At 40.7% G+C, this 22079-nt stretch overlaps 1 protein-coding gene across 5 annotated transcripts in view; it reads right to left on the bottom strand.

Moving 5' to 3' along the window:
• Positions 1 to 2016: 2016 nt before the first annotated feature.
• The window catches only part of RASGRP3 (RAS guanyl releasing protein 3), a 62467-nt gene continuing 42404 nt past the window's right edge, over positions 2017 to 22079 (bottom strand). For 4 of the 5 annotated variants that reach the window (XM_039389488.1, XM_027735149.2, XM_027735148.2 and 1 more), the window contains exons 10-17: positions 17730 to 17807; positions 13699 to 13815; positions 11383 to 11498; positions 10471 to 10618; positions 6963 to 6999; positions 4351 to 4476; positions 3517 to 3881; positions 2017 to 3009 (exon numbers count right to left, since the gene is read on the bottom strand). In XM_039389488.1, coding sequence (XP_039245422.1) covers positions 3001 to 3009; positions 3517 to 3881; positions 4351 to 4476; positions 6963 to 6999; positions 10471 to 10618; positions 11383 to 11498; positions 13699 to 13815; positions 17730 to 17807 — 996 coding nt within the window. In that variant the 3' untranslated portion in view covers positions 2017 to 3000. The remainder of the gene's footprint in view (positions 3010 to 3516; positions 3882 to 4350; positions 4477 to 6962; positions 7000 to 10470; positions 10619 to 11382; positions 11499 to 13698; positions 13816 to 17729; positions 17808 to 22079) is intronic. The other variant, XM_027735150.2, reaches the window with a different exon arrangement.

Below are 22079 nucleotides of genomic sequence, written 5' to 3'. Positions count from 1 at the left end.
ATAATCTCTTACAGGGTCTAGCCAAGCACTTGCATTTTTCACCTACTCGTATTGTTTGTATTCTTTGGCATTTGCGGATTAACCTGTAAATAAAGTTTGACATAGTCTTCCTTCTTTCCACTGTGTGGTGTTGTTTGGTGTTTGTTTGTTTTATTTTTAAACAACCCCTCTGTTGCCCCTCATGTTTCTTAAAAGATCCTGAGACGAGAGAGAATGGATGGGGTGGAAATATCTGGCGTAATTTGGGATTGTATTTGACTTTAGCTACTTCATTAATCCAGCACTCTAGTCATTATGATGCACTTTCTACTGGACAAACTCGTGGAATTGCTCTACTTCTAGCACACAGGATTTCACCAGGACCAACAGAGGCAGGAACTCTGATGGCTGATGCTTTCTGCATTTTGTTAAATCAAAGGCACTGAACAAGAAAGTCTTTGTTCCTTTGCCTAAACTGGGGACCTAAACTTGTTTTTGTGAAGAAAAGTCTTTACCATGTTCAGGAAAAGATGCCAACTTGAAATAAGAAGAGAAAAAGATTTTTTAATTTCATGTATTCAGACCTCCTCACAGGTAAAAAGCACATCTAATATCAACTTCTTAAAATATTTGCTCATACCCTGTCAGCTCTCCCTACTCAGGTGCTTGCTGTGGAACTGGGGGATCAGCATTCTGCTGCAAACAGCCTGTGAATGCTTTTTTAATAAGTTATTACATTGTCTATGATGAATCTATTCCTTTTTGGGCAGCGCGGGTGGTATGCGTGAACAAAAAGCTGTATTTCTGCCTCGTGTCTTTCTTGTTTTCCAATGGCCATGAACACTTACTGTCAGCAACACACTCTGTGTTCCCCTTCTTTAAATGCTGGAAGCAAAGGGTTTCCAGCAGGAGCAGGTGCTTTCAATTCAGGAAGAATTTCTTCATGAACAGGGTTGTTAAGCATTGGAATTGATGGAGTCACCATCTCTGGAAGTGTTGAAGAAAGGACTGGATGTGGCACTTAGTGCTATGGTCTAGTTTGTAGGGTGGTGATTGGTCAAAGATTGGATTCGATGATCTTAGAGGTCTTTTCCAAACTAAATGATTCTGTGATTCTCCTTGGAAGCTGCCATATTTTGCTTTAGAAGGATTAACTGTATGAGCCCGCAGTCTATACTTGATCTACACCTGCTGCTGAGGAAAGTGCCTAACTGACTGAAGCGACCAGGCTTGCCAGAGATTTATTGGTTAAATCAATAAGTCAAGAGCTACAACTAACTTTTAAAAGCCTGCAAGATACAGGCTAAGGTCTACAGACTAAACACTGGTCAAAACTACATGATGTTAAGAATGAAGTTGCACATGAACATTTCATTTATAAAGCATTAAGAGGCTTATCTCAGCAGATCCATCAACAGCCTGGATCATAACCAAATTTCTCTATTCAAATTCTCTACCACATAATTTTCATTGTGTGCAAGCCGTGCGCTGTAACGGTAGCTGTGCGGTCAGCCGGTTGTGACCTGTCACCTGACCCATGACAGGAAATAAAGACCATATTTTTGCTGATGCTTGTTCTTTACCCAGAGCAGTAAGAGTGAAGCATGCTTCTGGCCTTCATCCTACTTTGGAAATCAGTGCTCCTGCAGTGCTTATTTCTCTTGAGTTTAAAACAATCAAAGCGTGTTATTTTTTTACATCTTTTTTCCTCCCCACCATTGTTACTGGTTGTGTTGGAAAACAAATGAAACCTGCAGGATTCAAGATGCAAACCTGAGCAGGCATCATGTAGTCCCAGCGCAGTTTAGTCAAATTACCACAGAGGAGTGCAGCTGTCAGATTTGGTTAGGGAAGTCTATGAAATTACTCTCTTGTTTTGAAAGCTTATAACTTCATGAGGATATAATAACTTAAATTTTGTAGGACATTTTATAACTGAGTGGCTTTAGTCAGAGCGTGTGCTCTCTGCCTCCCCGCCCTATTTTTGTGGGAAGATAGGGTAAGAAGACTAACACACGTGTGCCAATATGGAATGTATCTTTCAGGGTTGATTTTGGGCTGTTTTATTTTGGTTTTCTCTCTTTTTCCAGATGAAGGCTGTGCTCCTTCAATAACTTAATGCTTCTGCAAAAGGCAACTTCAAACCTGCTTCCTGGACCATTATAGATTCAGATGCTAGATCCTACATTAGCGAACTGCTAATTTGGAGGTTGCTCTTCAGTACATTTAGTCTTAACATGTACAGGCTGCTAACCAGAGAAAACTATCACATACACATATATACACACACACACTTAAAACTAAAGTGTTTATTGCATGCTCATGTTACTATAACCAGTGCTGGCAAGATGACCCCTCTCTATTGCGATGTAACCAGACAAACACATAGTGTCTTGGAATTCCTTCCCTTTCAGCCACATGCTGCCTATTTGAAGGATCCCTAGTCTGGTAACTGGTGTCACTATGCTGAACACAAATGCATTCACTGTAACAACATAAACAGGGTCAAATTTCAAAACCCCAGGTGCACAAAGAATTTCAGTATAGAGGACTTTGTGAAAGGTTTTCATTTGAGATTTAATCAACATACACACCTACTTCTTTCCTTAAATTATCGTTGCAAGCCTCTGGAAAGGAGTGTTATTGAACAAACTTAGATGCTTGGCTTCTGTCCTCACCATTGTTGTTGCTGGCAGACATACCGAAATGATGCAGTACACTTAAAGGGGGCCAAATATATCCTCACTGGCGTGTAGAGGAAGTTTCCACAGAAGTCATACAAAAGAAAACACTGAGTGCAGAGGTCCATTCTGCTGTGTCTGTGCAATGTTCATCCAAATGGTTTACTCATGAGAAAATAAATAGTGCTCTATAACACCTTTCAGCTAAGAAAACAGGCAATGGTTGGATTTAAAAGTACGAGGTATAAGAACACTTCTTATGGCCACATGTGGTCTATGACAGTCCACCAATGCTTGCTGTATTACAGTTGTCATCTTCAGTTTTCTTCAGGGTGAGCAATCAGCTATCCTGTAAGCAAAAGGAAATAGGCATTTACATGCTGGCAGAAGAGGTCAATAAAAACCTGAGGCTTTGGAATTATAAACTTTATGGGTGACAACAACAGAAATCAGACTAATATGCTACCCTATCCTAGACTCCTATATTTATCAGAATGGTAATTGTTGTGAATCTAACATGAACCCCAGAACTGTGCATTGCAAGGGTACAACAGTACAGAATTTGGCCACATATCTACCAGGCTATTTTAATGATTTTCAAAATGAAAAGTACCCAGCTCCTAAAAAGCACATACTGACACCAAAAACCAAACTCCCACTTACAGTGTTACAGTAAATGTGCACTGCACTGAAGAAAATAGGTAGCTGTGGATGATTCAGTATTCTTCTGACAGTAACTTATGCGAGAAGCAATGACAAATTTGAATGAAAAAGCATCCTGAAATTTATAAAATAACCTTATGAGACTTCAGACTATAGCAGATTTTAAACTGTCTTGGCTTCTTCTGGAACTCACCTCAGATTCTTGTGTTTCTGGCAGGGTTTCTATTCCATTGTGATCCTGTATATGTTGTGGGGCCTCGGCTTCTAGCTCTACATCAGCCTGTGTGCTGGGCTTTTCGTTCTCCCACTTTGCAAAGCCTTTGTTCTTCCCAGCTTTTCCATGGAATTTGGACTTCATTTTGGGGAAAGTATGGGAACCTGAGTCGTTCCAGCCTGGTTCATGCCAGAGTGGTTCTGTCTGTGTTGCTTGGCTGGTGGTCACCCTCTGCAGCCGCACTGAGATTTTTCGTGAAGAGCCAGTGACTAGAGTTATAGCTCTGCCATCAAGGTCCTGGTGTTCTGCAGCAACACTGGGAAATTCAAATACTTCATCTTGGACTGAAAGAGAGGGTGGAATCCTGTATTTGAAATATTCTGCTTCAAGATCTTTACAAAAGGATAGCTCAAGCCTGGGGCAGGGAGGTAACTATAGGAAGCAGCGGTGTAATTAGCAATATACATATGCTGCTTGGAAACTGTTTCTGGCCTTGTGTGAACATATTTTTTTCTCTCACCATCTGTATGCTCAGGGGTAAGGCAACACTAGAATTGTGCCCTATGTCTCCTTGATCCTAAGTGACAAATAATGAGAAATGCAATTTCATTTCTTTTCAGCTGGGACAGGGGTGCCATTATGGAGGATAGGGTTGCTGTAATCTAAGCACTACACACAAGCCATAGTGCAGTGGAAAGTACATGTGCTACTCTGGGTGTTGATACAAAGGAAAAATTAAAAATGGCAGCAGGGACACTGGCCATTAGAGGGGATTCCAGAAATGATTTAAAATACTAGCAAAATTGCCCTCACCTGGAGGCAGAGATGGACTGCTAGGCAGAGAGCCGTGGTTACTGCCTACTGAGGTTCCTCTGGAAAATTTCCTGCATGCCAGCACAAGCAGGTCTCTGCATTGCTTATGACAGTTGGCACCACAATCTGTAAACAAAGGAATTGTCAAGTCACCAAATGGAAAGCCATAACTATCTGGTAATCCCCTAGGGCTATTAGCAGACAGATACCAGAAGATACTTTGAAGGAACAAATAGTTTGACAGAAGGTGTGAAGGGAGCTACAGAAATGGATCCTTTGGTGTGAAGGGCATTACAAAAAAAATGGATCATTTTCATGACAGCCATTAATAGAAAAATGGCAGCGGAAGGGAAGAGGGGGGATGATATTTTAATCAGAAATTAGTCTCAAGAAAGAGATGTGGAATCACTGGTATGATCATGTGTATGCCATGCATAAAACTTTTGCTCTACTGCATGAATCTCCAAAAAAGGGAGGGTTTTATTTGTTTGGTTGTTTTTTATTTGATCCAGCAGGCCCATTATAATAAACATGTCTGATCAGAAGACACTCGAGTGTCCATATCTCGAGCCTCTAGAAGGACACCTGGAGGTCAGTGTAGACCACTGTAGGTTAAAACTAGTCTAAGTAGCTCAGTAAGCAACGTTAGCACAGAATACGCTCTCTGGATATGTATCATCCACCTGGATTAAAATGGCTGAGTGCCTGCACACCTAGCCTCTGCTGGGATTTGCATCACTAGAGATACACTCGTCACTAGGTACAATTGTCTGAAAGGTGACGGCAGTATGGATTTCATCTGCGAGAAATGGCCAAAGGGTGGAGGATGTGCCCAAAACACAGGCTCTCTCTCCTTTTTGTCCCTTTCTGGTGTTTGAAAATTTCCATCTTCCTTGTTTCTCTGTTGCTCTTCCGTAGGCCAGTTTTGTTCTTGGTGAGCCATTGCCAAAGTACTGTGCTTATAACTCTGCTATAAGACCCATTTTGCTCAAGGCAGCAGCTCTAGCATGATGGGTGAGAGTTCTGGTTTCTGCCATCACCTTGTTCATATGACTAATACAGCAGTGCCTGTCTAACTGTGATTTTCTCTGTCCTAAAGGCAACACTCCCTCTGCCCTCCCGCCCAGATACAACAAAAATCTTTCTTGATGTGGAGGACCTCTTTTGTCACTTGCAGACCACACACTCAAGCTTTATCTCATTACCCACAGTGCTGGGGTAAGCAGCAGACATGAACAGATGAACTCCCTCTCCCTGCTGTGTCAGAGCACAGTATCACAGGTTCAAACAGAAGGCAAAACCTCTCTACTCAAAGGCCAAAAGTGTCCCTAATGGTTGCCACACTCCAGTGCTGCATATGGAACAGCTGGCAGCTGCTGCAACAAAGGACAGGCACCCTTTATGCTTGACTACTTTAAGATCTGAGCGAGCAGCTCAGCTCTCTTACTTTCATGCTCCATTGCCTATAATTTTGACTGTACAGAACCACTTTTGCTCACTCTCCACTGGGCCGCTGTTACGGGCAGTGATGCAGGACGAGCTCAGCTTTCAGATCTCAAGCTGAGTTTACAGGTTGCTGTGACAAAACCTTATCTTCCTTCCCTCATCCTACTAGTAAAACTACGGAGTGCAACCAGCCCTTTTGAAGCTATGCAGATGACAGCGATCAGGAATAGCTGAATTACTTATGTTGATTTAGCCACTGACATTTCTCCTACCCGTGTCTCTGAAAGAGAGTTTCATGGGTGGAAAGAGAGACAGGAACACGGTGTATCTTAAAAACCAATACTGCAGATTCTTAATCCTTCTTGAAGTAGGACTAGGGGAGAAGAGTACATACAAATATAACTATGAAGCCCCAATGTGAATGTTCCCCTGTGAGTAATTGAGATGCAGCTACAACAGTGCCCTTCAGCCAGAGCTGGGCTGTATGAGAAATAAATAGTTCCAGGATTTTAAAGCCAATGAGGACCACTAAAATATCCTTTTTGGTCTGACCTGCTCAATATGGTGTGAGTATTGCATAAGAAACACAACATGAAGGTAAGGGAGAGGGACGTAAGAGCTCTAGGAATTTTTTTTAAGTTGCGTGTCTGGAGAAAATTCTGTGTTGAGATCTGCTGGGCAGTCTAGGAATTAAATATTTCTCTGTTTCTAGCTCAGTCACTATCGCAAGGCCAGTTAGGCTTCATTACAGGCACGTGAATGTACATGAGAAACAGTGTTGCCAGCAGGCTTTTCCCTGACCTGAATCTCAGGGGATATATTTCAGGATGTCTCGGTGTTAGAAGAGAACACTCTTTTTCCAAGTGTTTTCCAAGTTTTCCAATTTTCAGGGTCCTTATTGGTAGAAAGTGACACCTCATGGAGTCAGTGGCTGCTTTGGATCTTTAGCTCACAGAACTTGTATGTTCCTACTCATTGCTATTTTCTCTAATGCAGTAAGAACATACACTTCATAGTGTACCAGCAGCGACTGTTCATGGACAATACCAAGAGCAGATGCAAGATTTGGTTGACCATATGTCATTTTAGTTAAAGGTATGGTTGAATGACTTGTGCTAAAACCCACCACCTATAGCCTGAAAAAAATCCATATAATATTTATTTACCTTTGCATTTGTAGCCTTGTTTGATTATACCCCAGAGCTGCAAAGGAAGACAAAAGAACGTCAAGGAATCAGAAAAGAAAGCTGGAAGGAAAACAAGGTCACAATGAGGAAGTACCAATGGCTACAAAAGCACAAACAGGATACAACTGCTCTTAACACCCTTCCTGTTAGGCAGACCTCCCCCTCTAATTGTGATAAGACTTGTGTGGCTTCTCCCTTATTTCTGCTACTTACTAGTAGTAATGGGACTACCAGGGGAGGAGAGACACAGATGACATTTGCTTCCTGGAATGGATGAAAAATTACCATCATATCAAGCTTAGTGAAACCAGTAGAGCACATTCTGTTTCTAGGCTCACTTAATGTTATATGCAGGAGAATTGCCAGAGTACATCCATTCTCTAGATACATAAATGACCTACGACATTCAAACACAGCAGACAAAAATGCCACTGGGGATAAAAATTAGGTTCTTAGTTCCCATACTGGTTCCCAGCACACCTAGCCATAACAATCTGATTTGCTCACCTGACTTTTCCCATTAAAAAAAACCCCGTCAGCTGAAGAATAAAACAGGCAGAAATTCCATCCTTTGCCTCCCCTCAGAAGCTGTATTGACATACATAACAACCAAATGCTGAACTTCTGAGGGCAGTGTGTGTGGTCCCACTTTTGGGAAGCTTTCACTGCAATATGAGCAGGATTGCTTGGAAGTATGAAAATTCCCTAGCAAATTGTTTTCTATACACTCAGAAATGCTGTATCTATAGCCATGGCATTATAAAAATAAACATTTCCACTCTGAGAGGCAGAGAGAGGAAAGGGCAATTTTTCTAACTCTAGCATTAAAGGAAAAAAACCTGGGGACCGTGGTGTTTATTTTTCCTGAATTCATTCAAAACATTAGTAAGGAGGGTGAGCACATCCTGGCAGCTGAAACTGAATGTGGCTCCTCAACAGATTTATAAGAATCCATGCACAGAGAGCAGGGCCTGAATATAGTCATTAAAGAAAGGTTCAAAAAGAAGAGCTGGAGAACATTCAGAATACAAAGGAAAGAGTAAAATAAACAGAATGGACAGATTCTGGGGGAAAAAAACATCCCATACACTGCCCAAAAGAATTTGCAAGGAAAAATGTGGTCCTGAGGAAAGCAAAAATAGATTAGACAAGGTGGAAGAATGGTGAACAAAAGAACAGAAAGGACAACAGTGGAAAGGGTCCACAGAAAGCCTGCTGCTCGTTTTTCTCCTGCTAATACACAGTGAATGCAGTTGCTGTGGTCAGGCAGTGACAGTGGAATACCCCAGTCCTTCTTGAAAGAGCAGCAATGACCTATTTTCCCAGGTCTCTTTTACAGGATCACTGTAAAAGATGTGGATTGTTATTTATTTAATTTAAGTTCTAATCTGTTCCCACCAAAGAGATTTTTCCTTGCCTTCTTAGCTCTCTACCTTCCTCCTACTCAAATTTGGCATCACTCTTGTGGTTACACACCACAGTGAAAGCTTAGCTGAAGTGTCATGTCATGAATTGTGACCTAAAGTTTTGAATCTGTCTAACGCAGCTCTGCTGCAAACCTGGCTTGAGCCAGCTCCAAGGTAAGAGGATATGTGCAAATTCAGATCATAAAGCTTAGGGGGATGGCCGGTCACCTACCCTGCCATGTGGTGCAACTCAAGCTGTGGGACGGAACTGAGACTGGCCATGGGCATATCAATTTTGTGCTGCTTAATGGCATTAGGTTTAACTTGACCTTTAAAGTTCACATCGTTTTAATAACTGTGTGCATTGTGCTGTCATGTCAATTCATCCTGCAGCACAGTCAGCGCAGATTATTTTGACTGTGAATCAGTGCATCAGCTTGAAATTAGGTTTCCACCTGCAGATGAGCAGCACTGAAATGCACAACAAATACGCAGCAGATTTTTAGTCGGTTCCTGTCCTGTCAGTCCAACTCATCCACAGAACAATGCCAATGACTTCAGTGAGTTGACAGGAAAAATGACCTTATTTCCATTTCCTGTACAACCCCTTACTCATTTGTACTCTTGCACTGGGTGTAATCAGGGAGACGTGAAAAATCCAACAATGGCCAATTAGCAAACTGATGCAGGAGAAAAATATCTGGTGGAAAGGATGTTACAGGACAGTCCTCGGGCCTTGCTTTGTTATGGAAGCCTTCCAAACATGAACACATGACGTGTTCCCAAGGCTGCAGGCAGCCTGACACTATAGGCTCTGGCCAGTGACCGGCCCTGCCCCTTTGGTCTGCTGGAGCTGTCAGCTCCAGAGCCCACCACCACACTCCTGAATCAGCACTGGCCATGTCACCTCCAAAGCTTTGGCAGCTATAGCAGAAATATGTGGAATTCCCTCTTGCCCATGGCCTTGATCAGTGGCACCAGTTGTGACAGAGACCACAAGAATCTGGACAAGACTAACACATTGCAAAAGAAGTGAGTGGAAGATGGGAGCATGGACAAGAGCAGGAACACCAGTCTGAAAGGAGACACATTTCTGCACTTATCAATGCTATTGCTGTTACTTTCAACCATGAAGAAATATTGCCTAGTGGAAAAGTTTGTGGAATAAAGCTGGAGATTTTGCCACTGATAGCAGAGACAGATCCATTCTGGAGAGCAGGGACACGGTCTGAGTTCACACCCTGTTATGTGAGCCACACGTAAGCAGAGGACAGGGCCCTCTGCCATTATTGCTTTAGCTGAGAAAAATGTGGACATTTGATTTCAGGTGAATGTGTCCATTAAAGTAACTTTTTTATCATAGAGGTTCCTTTTTCTTTACTATACTTGGTTTGAAGCGGAAAACTCAGAGGAGGTTTACAAGCAACACAAATGTCCACAAAACCAATCATTTCCCAGCTATGTACAGAACATTCTAAGAAGTGGCATCTGGTAAGTTATGGCTGAGAGGAAAAGCAAATTATAAAGACCCCCAAAAAATAAATTTTAAAAATTCTTATTGTATACAACTGTTGGAAGCACTTTTTTGATTTCTTTACCAATTAGATCTGTTAATTCAATAGAGAAAAATTTAGGGCTGTTACAGCCATTCAGAGAATTATGAACATAGCTATGTTGCCATGTGCAATTTCCTGAGAAAGAGTGGCTTTTGCCTCATCTACATCCTCTGTTCCAGACATCCATTTTCCCTTGAGCTTGTTTACAAAGGAAATCAAGCCAAATTAAAGAACTTAAGATAAACCAAGTAAAGCCATTCATATAGTCTCTAATATCCTTTAACTAATGTAATTTTATTTCCCCCACCCCCACAACAGAAATTCTTACAAATGCCAGTATTCAGAAACAACTAAATCAAAACTGGATAGCACAGCTAAAACATGAGTACTTGTTTTGTGCTTCTAAATGCCGTGAGATATTATTTGGCCAAGGGACTTCAGCAATGTGCGGAGCCAGTTTCACCCCATCTACATGAAAGGGTAAAAATTGGTTTTAATATATGCTATTATTAAAAACATACTTACAAATCCTGCACAGTGCTCACAGAAAGTTGGTTTAAGATAGGTCATTTCCTGAAAGTTATGAATAAACCCTGGTCCCATTTTACACTGGAACTGTGATTTAGCTCTCAGAAAGTAAGCCATCATTTCTTCTTTGCTTATAAGACCATCTCTGTTAGGGAAATAAAAAGTAGATTAGATCTGTCACTGCTCAATGCACTGGACATTTAGAGTTTTCTCATTGCAGAAAGCATGCAGCACACAAAGCACATTCTTTGAAAGAGCTGCAACAGTCCTGGCAGGAAAAAATCATTAGAGCCTTTGTGGTTCTTATCTTTCTTTAAACAACAAACTGAACTTACAACTCAGACCTTGTTTTCTCACCTGTTCATGGTATCAGAGCACAGACCAGGCCATTAAATGAAGGATTTTGACTTACTGCTCACACAGACCAAGAGGTTATGCCTCTGACCAGGAGCCTTCACAGCCAGACATTCTGGACAACAAGAATTATCAAGCCCAACTGCCTAGAAAATATATGTAACTCCTAGAATATTTATTACCCTCTCTCTGCTACATACACTCATGTTCCTGTACACAACTTATTTGTTTCATCAGTCTGATACCTGGTCTGGATACAGAATTTTCACTGTAATTTGGCAGTACTCTAGGGTTTTGACCCAGTCCCAGCAGGAATTCTTCATTAAGCTATTACATAAATTACTTTTAAAGTACCAGGTACAGCGGGACTCCAGCCTGGATGGACTTAAAGAACTGATTACAGCATAAGAATTTAAATGATAAGAAAATTCAGCCTTCAGTGGTCTTGTCAGACACAAGAAACTTGAGAGGCATTGTTTCTTAAATATTTGGTTTCCATGAGTTTTTAAATTGAGGAAAAAAACCAAACCACCATAAATAAATCTCCAAACTTACTGGTCTTTGTCCAGCACACAGAAAGAGTCCAAAAAGGGAAAGTTGGCAGCTATACTTTCAAAGTCCTCCTGAGAAATATAACCATCGTGGTCGTGATCATAGTTCCTAAAGACAGACTGGGAAAAGAAAAAAAGATTGTTGTACTAATATCTAGCCTATCCTGAATCTATAACAGCTTCTTCAACCATGTAATTACGTGGTTCTGATGCACCCATATTTATTGGACTCTTGGGGAAAAAGTGGCTAATTTTTAAAGAAAACTTGACCTCAGTATTTATCTAGTGATGGTCCTCCACAGCTCTTCACACATAATTGTTCTTGCTTTATTTTTCTTCTTTATTGGAAATGTCACTAAAGTATACTTTTTAATCACAAAAAAAAAAAAAAAAAAGAAAGAAAGAAAACAACACCAACACAACAGCAGCTTTCCCGTGAGTATTGCAGATGGTTTTGACTTCACTACTAGTTGGTCACCTCTACTGTGTCACATTCCTCTTTCAGTCTGATTTGTTTACTAATACTTTGACCTCCAGATCACAAGCACTTTGGATCTAACAACCATTCCCTTCCATCAAACCATTCCAGTTCATCACTAAGTAAAAACAGATACAGGATCAAATTTTAAAGGTCACATAAAGTGATGGAAACCTTCTTTAGCTGCTGAAGAATTACTACATTCTGTCTTACTGTTTGCAGAGATGTGCAAGGGATGTTAAAGATACAGCAGTGTTATGCTAATGAGAAAAACATGAGTGTCAAAGTCAACATGACTATCTGAAAGACATATCGTGAAGTACAAACTCTCTCATTAGATTAAAATTTGGTTGACAAAACACTAAATTAATTTACTGAGACCTCTGAAAGGTGTTTGCATTATCCTTATTTTAACAAGAACCCAATTAAACCAATTTCTAAGTATCTTTCAAAAGACCTGTAACCGATGACTGGCAGACCTCAAAAATGCATCATTAAGAAGGAGCCAAAGCTACCCGAGCAGCATTCAACACTTTTTGTAATAAAAACAATGCCTTAAAGCACAACTCAAAGCAGCTAGTAAACAGCAAAAATTGGTAAAATGAAAACAGCTGTACAGAGTGGTGTGAGCCCTTTAGTAAGCAGTACCCACAAAAGTCCCAGACCATGTTTTAAGCCTGTCAAACTCAAGATTGTACATCCTGAACCAGGCCAAAACTGTGAAATGGGGTACCACATTTCCCCCACCCATAGGAACAAGCACAACCCCCCACCCAGCCATTCTGGAAAGGTTAAGGGGTTGTGACAGACTTCCCATTTAAACAAGCTATCAAAGAGAGGTTTGAATGTGGACTGATTTTTATCAACACATATGGCACTGAAAAAAGCAATACAGGAACAGCATGTGCATTTCTGGCATCCCACATTAAAAGAAAAATTAAACTTTTTTAAAAAAAGATCATGTACAGAAAGAAAACTACAAGACATATTTGAAGTCTGAGTGAGAGAACTAGGACTTTGTTTAAGTTATGTTAACAACATAACCCCAATTAATGATCTGTAACACAGACGAGGTCAGAATTTAATACTTCCTCTCAGACTTAGTTATTAATTTGTAAAAAGCAGAAGGAAATCTTGCTTCATTATCTACAACACATTCCTGGTACGTCTACATGCTGCTCACATCACTAAAAGTCCCTTACACACCAACACAGCAGCACTCATTCTCTCCAAAGGATTCTGGTAGTGTTTGGTTTTGTTTGCATTAGCTAACACAACACATCACCTTCCAAACTGAAGCTGGAAGATCCCAGATAGAATTCTGCAAGAACTCATGTCCACATTTTTAAAGTGACACCAAAACAATGCTATCTTTATCATATGTAATATGCTCTGGACAGTCAAATAACAGCATGTCAAAAATCAGAACTAGGGTTTCTGGAAAATTTCTCTGGACCTATTAATGTGTGAGACTTGTTTCTGAATAGTTTTGTTTCCAGTAGTCTGCTATGAGACATGAAGTGGATGGCTAAAGCTGGAAAAAACTCAACTTTGTCCTTCAAATTTATATTTGCTATACAAACCTACTGAACAGCAGCAACATTTTGAATGCTTCTCAAAGTCTGCTCCTTTGCATCCAGAAACCTGTTTACTAATCCCATTGCTGATTACAGGAATAAAATAAATATTTCTGAATGTATTAATAATGGCTCAAATTTGTTGTCACGTGTCTGAAATTCACCCCAACCATAACAACTTCTTGATAACCTTGAAATTAATTATAATGCTGAAAACATCAAAGCCATTGTCCTCTTTGACCAGTATATTATGCCAAATACTTACATCCACCAGTTTTCGTATGTGTTTATTAATGACTGTAGGGTCAGGTTTTGGTACCACTCCAGATGCCCACTCCAGTGGCACTACTGGCTTGTTAGGGGTCGTCGGGGAGGTAGGCTGCTGAGAGATGAATCAGAATGCAAGGATTTTCAAATATGAATTAAGAAGTTCAATTTCCCATTAAAAGCACATCTAAACGTCAGAGCTACAACCACAAATTGCTGGAGTCCCTGTGCTGTAAAAATGTGCTTAGCAAAACATCAGTCAAGGTTTTAGAGGGTTGCTTGCCTCCACTAACAGCTTCAGCTGGGCTTGCTGTGGCACCTCGCAGCTACACCACAAGCAGCAGTAGCAACCAGTGAGCTAAGAAGCAAACCTAGACTTTCCTCACAGGCGTCTCCAGACAGTTCAACAGCAACAAGACTCAGAGTAAGACAGAAGGAAGGAGGGTCTCTGGACATAGCATCAGAAACATACAAGCCCAGAAACCTGCTTTTTCTCCTTCCCAGTAAAGCCCTGAGGGACTCTCCACCCCAACACAGCCTGCCCTCAACTCCCTGCCAGAGGGACTGTGCCCAAGAACCATATGAGGAACTGCCATAGACTGAATAAGTTAATGCTCTTGCTCTGTGATGCACCAAGAAGAGAGCAGGATGCAGAAACAGAGGCAGCACTGTGCTCAGCAATCCCACTGGTTTGTAGCTGAGATGTGCCAGGATGCACAGCTTGATTCATTTAGACAGTCGGAGTAGAAAGGGGTTAACCTTTGACTTGCTCTGCAGATAACACCAGCCAGACTATTTTATTTTCAAACCAGCTTGGTCTTGACAAAACAGTAGCTGACAGCTCACTTGATGCACAGAACTCACAGCTCAACTCCCTCCACACCACTACAGTGCTTTGGGAGTAGCTCTGGCATGCAGCTCAGCTTCTTCAAGAGGAAAATGTATGACAAACCTGAACACAGTTTCAGGTAAGGATTCAAAAATAACCATTTAGCATGAAAAAAGCTGTAAGGCGTACTGGCCTTTTTCTGCATCTGCCACTGGACATCTAGCAAGTGAAGCAGTGTCAAGCAGAAAAAATTCAGCATGGTTTGGATCAGAAGGGGGAGAGCCCACAGTCTCAGAAGGCCCCGGTGTTAGCTGATGAGCAAAGAACCTGGGTCTCATCTATCACCCTTTAAATTGGTGTGAGTTGAGAGGGAGACAAGACACGTAAAGATGTTACAGTTACCATTGTGTATAACAATGGTATTGTAGGCTTTGACATCAAGATGGAAAATGGTCACAGCTGTATTTGGGTGGAAAAGAAAAGAAGGATTTGTTAGTGGGTTGCTTTATTAATTTGGCTTTTCCTTTTTGAATTGTTAGAACAGCTTTTATCAGCGCCTCAATGGATTTTGACCCATACAAATGTGCACAAGTAAGTTTGGGAATAAAGAATAGCTATATCAAAAGAATTTAATTGCAATAAGAAATACAGTGAACCTGTATTGGCAGAATACAGCATTGGCAGAATATTTTAATTCTAAAATTAATGTCACCACACAGTGATGGACCAACATGCTGGTAGATGCTTTCGCTTTAAAAATATGCATAAATGCAGCAGCCTTTTAGAGATGACACTCAAAGCATCTGTATCAAAAGTGTCAGCATGGTGCTAGACTACCAAGTCCTCACAGAGAGCTTTTATCACCTGCTGGTCTCAGTGCACAGTGGCAGAAAGTGACTGAACCCACTGGAGCCTTGCTCTTTCTTTTGGGATATTTCATTTGAAGCCTCATTCAATTTTTATGTTTTTTTTTTGACAATTTGCAATGAAAACTGTATGTTACTGCCTACTACCCAAAGAGAAATGTTGGTTCCTTCTATTTCACTCATAGACTTATATGAGCAATCATGATTTTATTTATGTATTTGAAATGCATGCTATGAGGAAAGGTGCTAACCAGCTGTCCAGATACTACTAAGCTGATTTTATTGAATGTTCAGAAACACTGAATCTGGTCATGCTGCTTGTGATTCACTGTATCTCCCACCTATTTCACCAGCACAGGGATAATGGGATTGTAGATTGAGAAAGTATTTTCATCTGTGTATTTTGGCATTGACATAAATTCTATTGATAAGCAAAAAAATTGTCTAAGTGTGTCTCCAGTGGCCTAATTGCACCGGGCAGAGTTGTCTTATAGACCACAGATGTACTAGTAGGAACTCCCAACAAGAAGATCACTAATGTGGAGGGAAAAGCAGGACACTGTAACAGGGAGATGCTATACTACAGCTGGCGGTCATTCTTCAGTGTTATTTTAGGCTGCTCTGCTGACTGAAGATTCTCCTCACGGTTTTAGCAGAAAGAAGGTCTTGTTCAAGTCCCTGTTGACAGCAGAATTATATGCTAAGGGATCAGCTCCACTTTTGCCTTGAAAATGACTGCAGCAGCATGAGGCACTTCCTCTGTTGTGCACCTGTGTGGGAGTGGTACCATATAACAATAAATCAAGGAGCAGTTGGAGTGGTATATCTGTGCTGCCACGTTGCCTTTGACAAATTTTTCCACATACAAAAGTTCTGCAGATTCTTTCCCCTCTAATATAGCTTGTGTGCTTTGGCACTCCATCAAAGAGAAGTATGCTTCAAATAGTCCCGCTTCTGTCGGTTCAGCTGCAGCTTTTTACCCATCAGGGTGCTGCAACAGCTCAATGTCACTGGTTATTCATTGATCCCTATGCAGAAGTATACCACAATTGCTTGGTACTGTTAAAGCTCACAGTACTGTTTATATTGCTTTTGTCCTGCTTAAAGCTAAGGCTGGAGATCAAAGCAGCAACGTGATAATTTTCTTCATTTACGGTAGTGGCGCATTAGTCCTTCTGCAGCATATGGCTGTAACACTTCAACTTTACTAGCAGTAATGAGAGCATGAGGGATCCAAAATGATTGCAATAAATGGGAACTGTTGTGGTCAAATCATATCCAAAATGACCGGAGACTCAGTAACGAAATTCCAAGTGTTGGCTATGGAAATATTCATTAACTGTTGCTCATCATCATTTGAGGACACATAGTCCTCAAACTGGTCTCCAAGAATGATAAACTATCTTAAAACCCAGAGAAACCTTGTACTTGGAAATTAAAGGGTTCTACTTCCTTGTTTGCTTTTAAGAATACTTCAAAACCTTACAAAGCACTGCAATGCATGACTTCAGCCTACTGGACTCTGCTCTCACACCCTGTGAAGCACTTCTAGCCACCCTCAGTTTCTACTGGTAACAGACTTGAGAGGGCTCAGCCTGAGAGCAATATATGCTGGATATGATGGGTAATAAAAATGTTAATGCCTTGATGAAATGCTCAGAGGGAAGAGAAATTCCAAAACTTTGGCAATGGAAGAACGAATAACAGTTTAAGTGAAATTCAACTGGTAATTATGAGATTTATCTGTATTCTCAGACTTGAGAAGAATAAAGAAAATGGCACCAACGCAGTATTATTTTTAGTTGCATATAACAAAAAAAAAAGAGTAATGTCTATTCTGATGTGTTTGAACACTACTTGAGAGTCCAAGATACAGGCGATTATACTTAAACAAACAGTTTTAAAATATTACAGCTAATTATTTGCCTTACCTTAAACAAATCTTTTAATTCAGTGTCATTTTATACAAGTGCATAGTCATCCAGAAAATGAACTAAGAGTCACACAATAAATAACTGATGTTACAAAAGATATCTATACCTAAAGCAGAACTCTGTTTTCAAGGACTTGCAGAGGTTTTGTTGAAAAGTAATTAATAGTGAAGTCTGGCATGTTCCGCTACTTACTTCTCCCAATGTACACTAAAATCTATAAATAATAACTGTATTTTCTATACAACCATAAAGCTTGTATAGAAAACACTTGTATAGAATACACTAAAAAAACCCCCAGTTTATGTGAATATGAATAACACATTAACCATCATTAAAAAAATAATCAACTGCATGCAGACAAAATAAGCAGTATGTCAAAACTCAGTAAAAGATGACCTACAGATTTGGAGTTCCTTGGTTCCAGCACCAGTGAGAGCTTGTAGATATCATCCTCAGTGTGATAGAGGTCCAGAGACAGCTATGTGTAAGAAAGAGGGAAAACCAGTATTATTTATAAGTCTGGGTTGAATATGACAGGCTTGTAAATAGAGATATACCTTCCACTGAAGCTAAACAAAAAGTTTTCCTACTCAGAGCTCAGTATGCATGCCAAAACTGCACGCAGCTGCTGGAAAAGCAGATTTTTTCGGAGCTAACATAACACACATATTGCTGCTCATGTCTGTACTGTGCTCAAGGCCTGTTACAACCCTCATCCTCACACTTTGAGGGGGGCTGCATGCTGACCTTATGCAAAGAGGGACATTGGCCCCAAAGACCACCCTTACGCAAACCACTTTCTTCTAGCAGCTCCGTGGTCATGAGGTATCTCAGAGAAATAACCTGTTGAATGCAAAAACTTCAGGAAAATAGTTGTAGAGGGGCTAAGCTGGAAGGATTTCATATCGTATTCCAGTCAAATGTTATTCCTGAAGAAGGGTTATAGCACTGCAGCTCTTCTGCAGAGACCAGTCTGTGCAAAAAGCCCTTTCTGGAACACAGGGAGGGTGCTGACACAGGCCTGTGAGAGGCAAGCTGGGTTTGCTACCGCTGTTGATGCAGTAAGGTGCTCCAGCAGGACCAATCCCATATAGCTCAGCCTGGCCTGCTCCTGATCTCCTCTCAGCAAGTAAGGCAAATTGCCTTTCAGGTTGTATTTTTAGATAAATGAAAGATTTTTCTTCCGTGTTCTCATTCTTTACCCAGAAGACTTATTGAAAAAAAAGAAGGGGCATAACTATGCTTTAAGTAGGGTGAATCTCTCTGGTTTTGCTTTGGCAGATGGGTCTTGTGCTGGTGCAGGTCTGCAGTAAATTCCTCCTCTTTTGGAGTGATGAAGGAGAAAAGTACTGCAGCTAGTGTTTTGTAATGAGAGGAAACAAACATTACATGTTTCCTGTGATCACGTGCCTACATGAATTGGCTTTGGAGTAATTGACGTGATTTGAAGTTATCATCCACCTTACAAACTCCCAGTTAAGCAAAGATTCTGTTAAAAGCATGTTCCTGAGCAGGCTGATGGAATTGCAGCTGACAAAACAACTGTGATAGAAGGTTATTTTTAAAGAACCGGAAGTACGAAGTAAGTAAAAAGCAGGACCAGTAACACTGTACTGCAGAACCAACCCTAGGAACTCTAGGAACCAAGTGTTTTTAGACAGAATTTTACGCCATGAGTAAGACAGAAGCTGTGCCCCTTCCCCAGGCAGGTTCCCAGAGTGAACAAATGGCTTTACAGATGCCTAGAGATTGAATTAATAATTCTGTCTAGCTGTAACACTATGCTGATTTTCGCGCTTTGTAATTTGGTTACGGGCACAGCAAAAGTCTGTGCAATCCTGCAGGTTCCTTTTCCCATCCAGCATGCTGCTGCCACAGGGTTATGAAAGGGCCTGTCCTAAAGATAACATAGAACTGGTAGCTGCTGTAACAATTATTGTTCATGTACTTAGCTATTCAGTGACTGTATTCTTAGGGTCCTTGGTGGTATAAAATAAGTAGAACTCAATCGGAGCACGTGATATTATCAGGTCAGGCTGGGACTGAGAGCAGAATTGCTAGTTCAAAAGGCATTGTCCTGTTCCTATGAAAGAGCACAGTTTTCTCAGCAGGGCAGGTGAACAGGCCATGGATTTGGGAGTGGAAATGCATCAGTATTACTGACAAGCTTGTATCTCCCCTTCCCTGAATTATGCAACCTTATAAGCACTGGTTACAGCTTCATTAGGCACGATGTGTAAACACACAGTGGACAAGGTGTTGTCTAGCTCAGAACTTTCATACGTTAGCAAAAAAATTACAAGCATGATGACTATGCAGTTACATGAGCACATATTTTATATTTTGTTTACCGTTTTGCTCTGATGCATAAACTGTAATAAGAGTTTTCCTAGGACAACCTTTTCAGCGAGTGGCAGTTTTCATTCTAATTTGACTTTCATTGCTGTCCTATTTTTTTCCAAGCAATTTTGAGGGGATTGAGAAGGGTAGGGGAGTGATCAGAAATGTATGATTTTTTTTTCTAAGTGGAACTTACTGAACACAAGTTAGGGACGGTGACTTTCAGTTTGATTGTTTAGGTATTTCTCATTCTCTTCACTAGACTGTACAAATGACTGGGACTTTCCAGTCATTTGCATATACTCTCAGAACGGGTTAGATAAATAGCTGTTGAGACCTAAAAATAGTGGGGGGAAAATGATGGCACCAAATAAGTTCTACCACAGTTAGCATAAATACATTGTGGTCTAGTTGAGAGACTGAGATCCACTTCCAATCCACAGAAAGTGATGAAACATTTACTCACGGGCTTTTATTCACATTGTGAAATAAAAACAATATAGAAATACTGCAGAGCAGGTAAGGAAATCCCTTAAGCATCCTTACGAAAAATAAGTTTTCTAATGACAAAAATGTCATTAGAGCTGTTATTCCTCTCTGCTGCACTGCCAAGCTCATGGCTAGGTCCTCTTTTACTAATTCTTAGCTCCATGTTTTTAATTCCAGAGAGTGGTACGGAATCAAGTACAAAGTCGGTGGAGATGGAGCGAGTGTGGCCAATAGGGCAAGAAAGGAGGAATAACCTCACAGACAAAGAGCAAGCAAGTATTAAGAAGTGAGTCCATCTTCATGTAACATACTCTGGCTCACTGGCAGCTGAGTCGTGACACATTTACTTTGCTTGCCCATGTAACACAGACTTATTTACACAAGACAAGGGAGGACTTGCTTTTTCCTCGGCTTTTGCAGTCTCCTATGCTGGTAAACTTGGCATATATGTCACTGCTGTCCATACAGCAAACTTTTCCCTTATTTGTGGCATGTTAACTTCCACGCAAAATGTTGGCTTCTTTCAGCCACTTGTTCAAAGCTAAAATTCTTTGAGATAGAAGCTGATTTTTTTGTGCCAACAGCAAGATGGGGTGGGGTGGAGAGGGTTGGGGGTGGGGGGAAGCAGACTTCTAAGTTTGTGTGCAGACGTTTAAGACTAGAGAAGATCAACTTTCCAAATCGCTGATCATTCAGCAGCTACCACTGAAGCCAGAGACCTATTGTTCCCCATTCATCCTTTTGGTCTATACACACAATAGCGTCTGAAAAATGGCTGTAAGCCCCTTGACCAGGTGGCCTGAAGTTTACCATCAGGCTTTCACTCCAGCTTTTAAGCCAAGCTCTCCCTTCATAGCTCTTAACAGACGTTCCCCAAACATCACCATTTCCAAACCACTTGAAAGGTGTCAGCTCCCCCAGAGCAAATGAGGCTCCATCACTGAGGAAGAGAAGAAACAGGGCATTTCCCCACACGCCTATTTTATCTTTTTGTGCAAGTTGTTGGACTAGCAAACCAGCACCCAGTGATTTACTTGTCAAGCAAGCACAGGCCAGGCTGTTAGCACTGGCTAAGTGTGGTGTAAAAGGCAACATTGCAAGGGAGGGAGGCCAGGCAAGAGATTTACACATTGCTTATCAGGACAAGACACCTACTAAAAGCTTGCCCAGATAGAAGCTGCTTAATCGAAAAACAGCAGAAGTGAACAAATAGTTGGGTCAGCCAATTCACATGCAAATGAAAAGCACTCTATGCATATAGATGCCTTTGCCAGATTTGAAAGGGAGTTTCTCTAAATAAGGCAAAATGTGAAAAAATTTTACAGTTTAAATTAGAGAGGGAAGACCTAGGAATAAAAAGAATAGTTAATTCTTCAGGTTCTGAAAACTCAAGATTACTTTGGTAGCAAGGGAGGCTAAATCTGCTAAAAGACCGTTTACACATAGCAAGGTCAACTATTTTTAGTTGTCAGTTTTTGTCAGCTTTAGGTTGCAATCCTTTTCTTCTCCTCTTTCTCTGACTCCAGCCTCTAATTTAAAACTTTCTGTTTAACAAAAAGATAGACAGAAACATTTAATCTACTATGTAAGTCCATTATTACTGGACGTATGTTGTTTGAGAGACCACTGTAAAAAAAAAAAAGAAAGGTATTGTATTCATATGCATAGATGAGGACAAAACCTACATACTGAAAGAAAAACAAGAATATTCATATTATGATACGTACCAAAACTCTGTAACTTTTTGTAAAAATGTGGTTTTTTTCCTTCCCAGAAGTCACCATCTTAAATCAAAACTCCCACACTATCAAGTGTACTTGATACACAACCACACTTCCAGTGACTAATATGAAGAGATAATTACCCTGGAAAGGTTTTAGAACACCCACAGCTGTTTACCTAGATATCTATGGCTGTCACC

Source organism: Pipra filicauda, unplaced genomic scaffold (genome assembly GCF_003945595.2).
Source record: "Pipra filicauda isolate LSUMZ 115617 unplaced genomic scaffold, ASM394559v2 scaffold72_size3293161_pilon, whole genome shotgun sequence".
In the NCBI taxonomy this organism is placed as follows: domain Eukaryota; kingdom Metazoa; phylum Chordata; class Aves; order Passeriformes; family Pipridae; genus Pipra; species Pipra filicauda.
The sequence above is the reverse complement of the archived record's forward strand: the minus strand, read 5'-3'. Positions and strand labels throughout refer to the sequence as shown.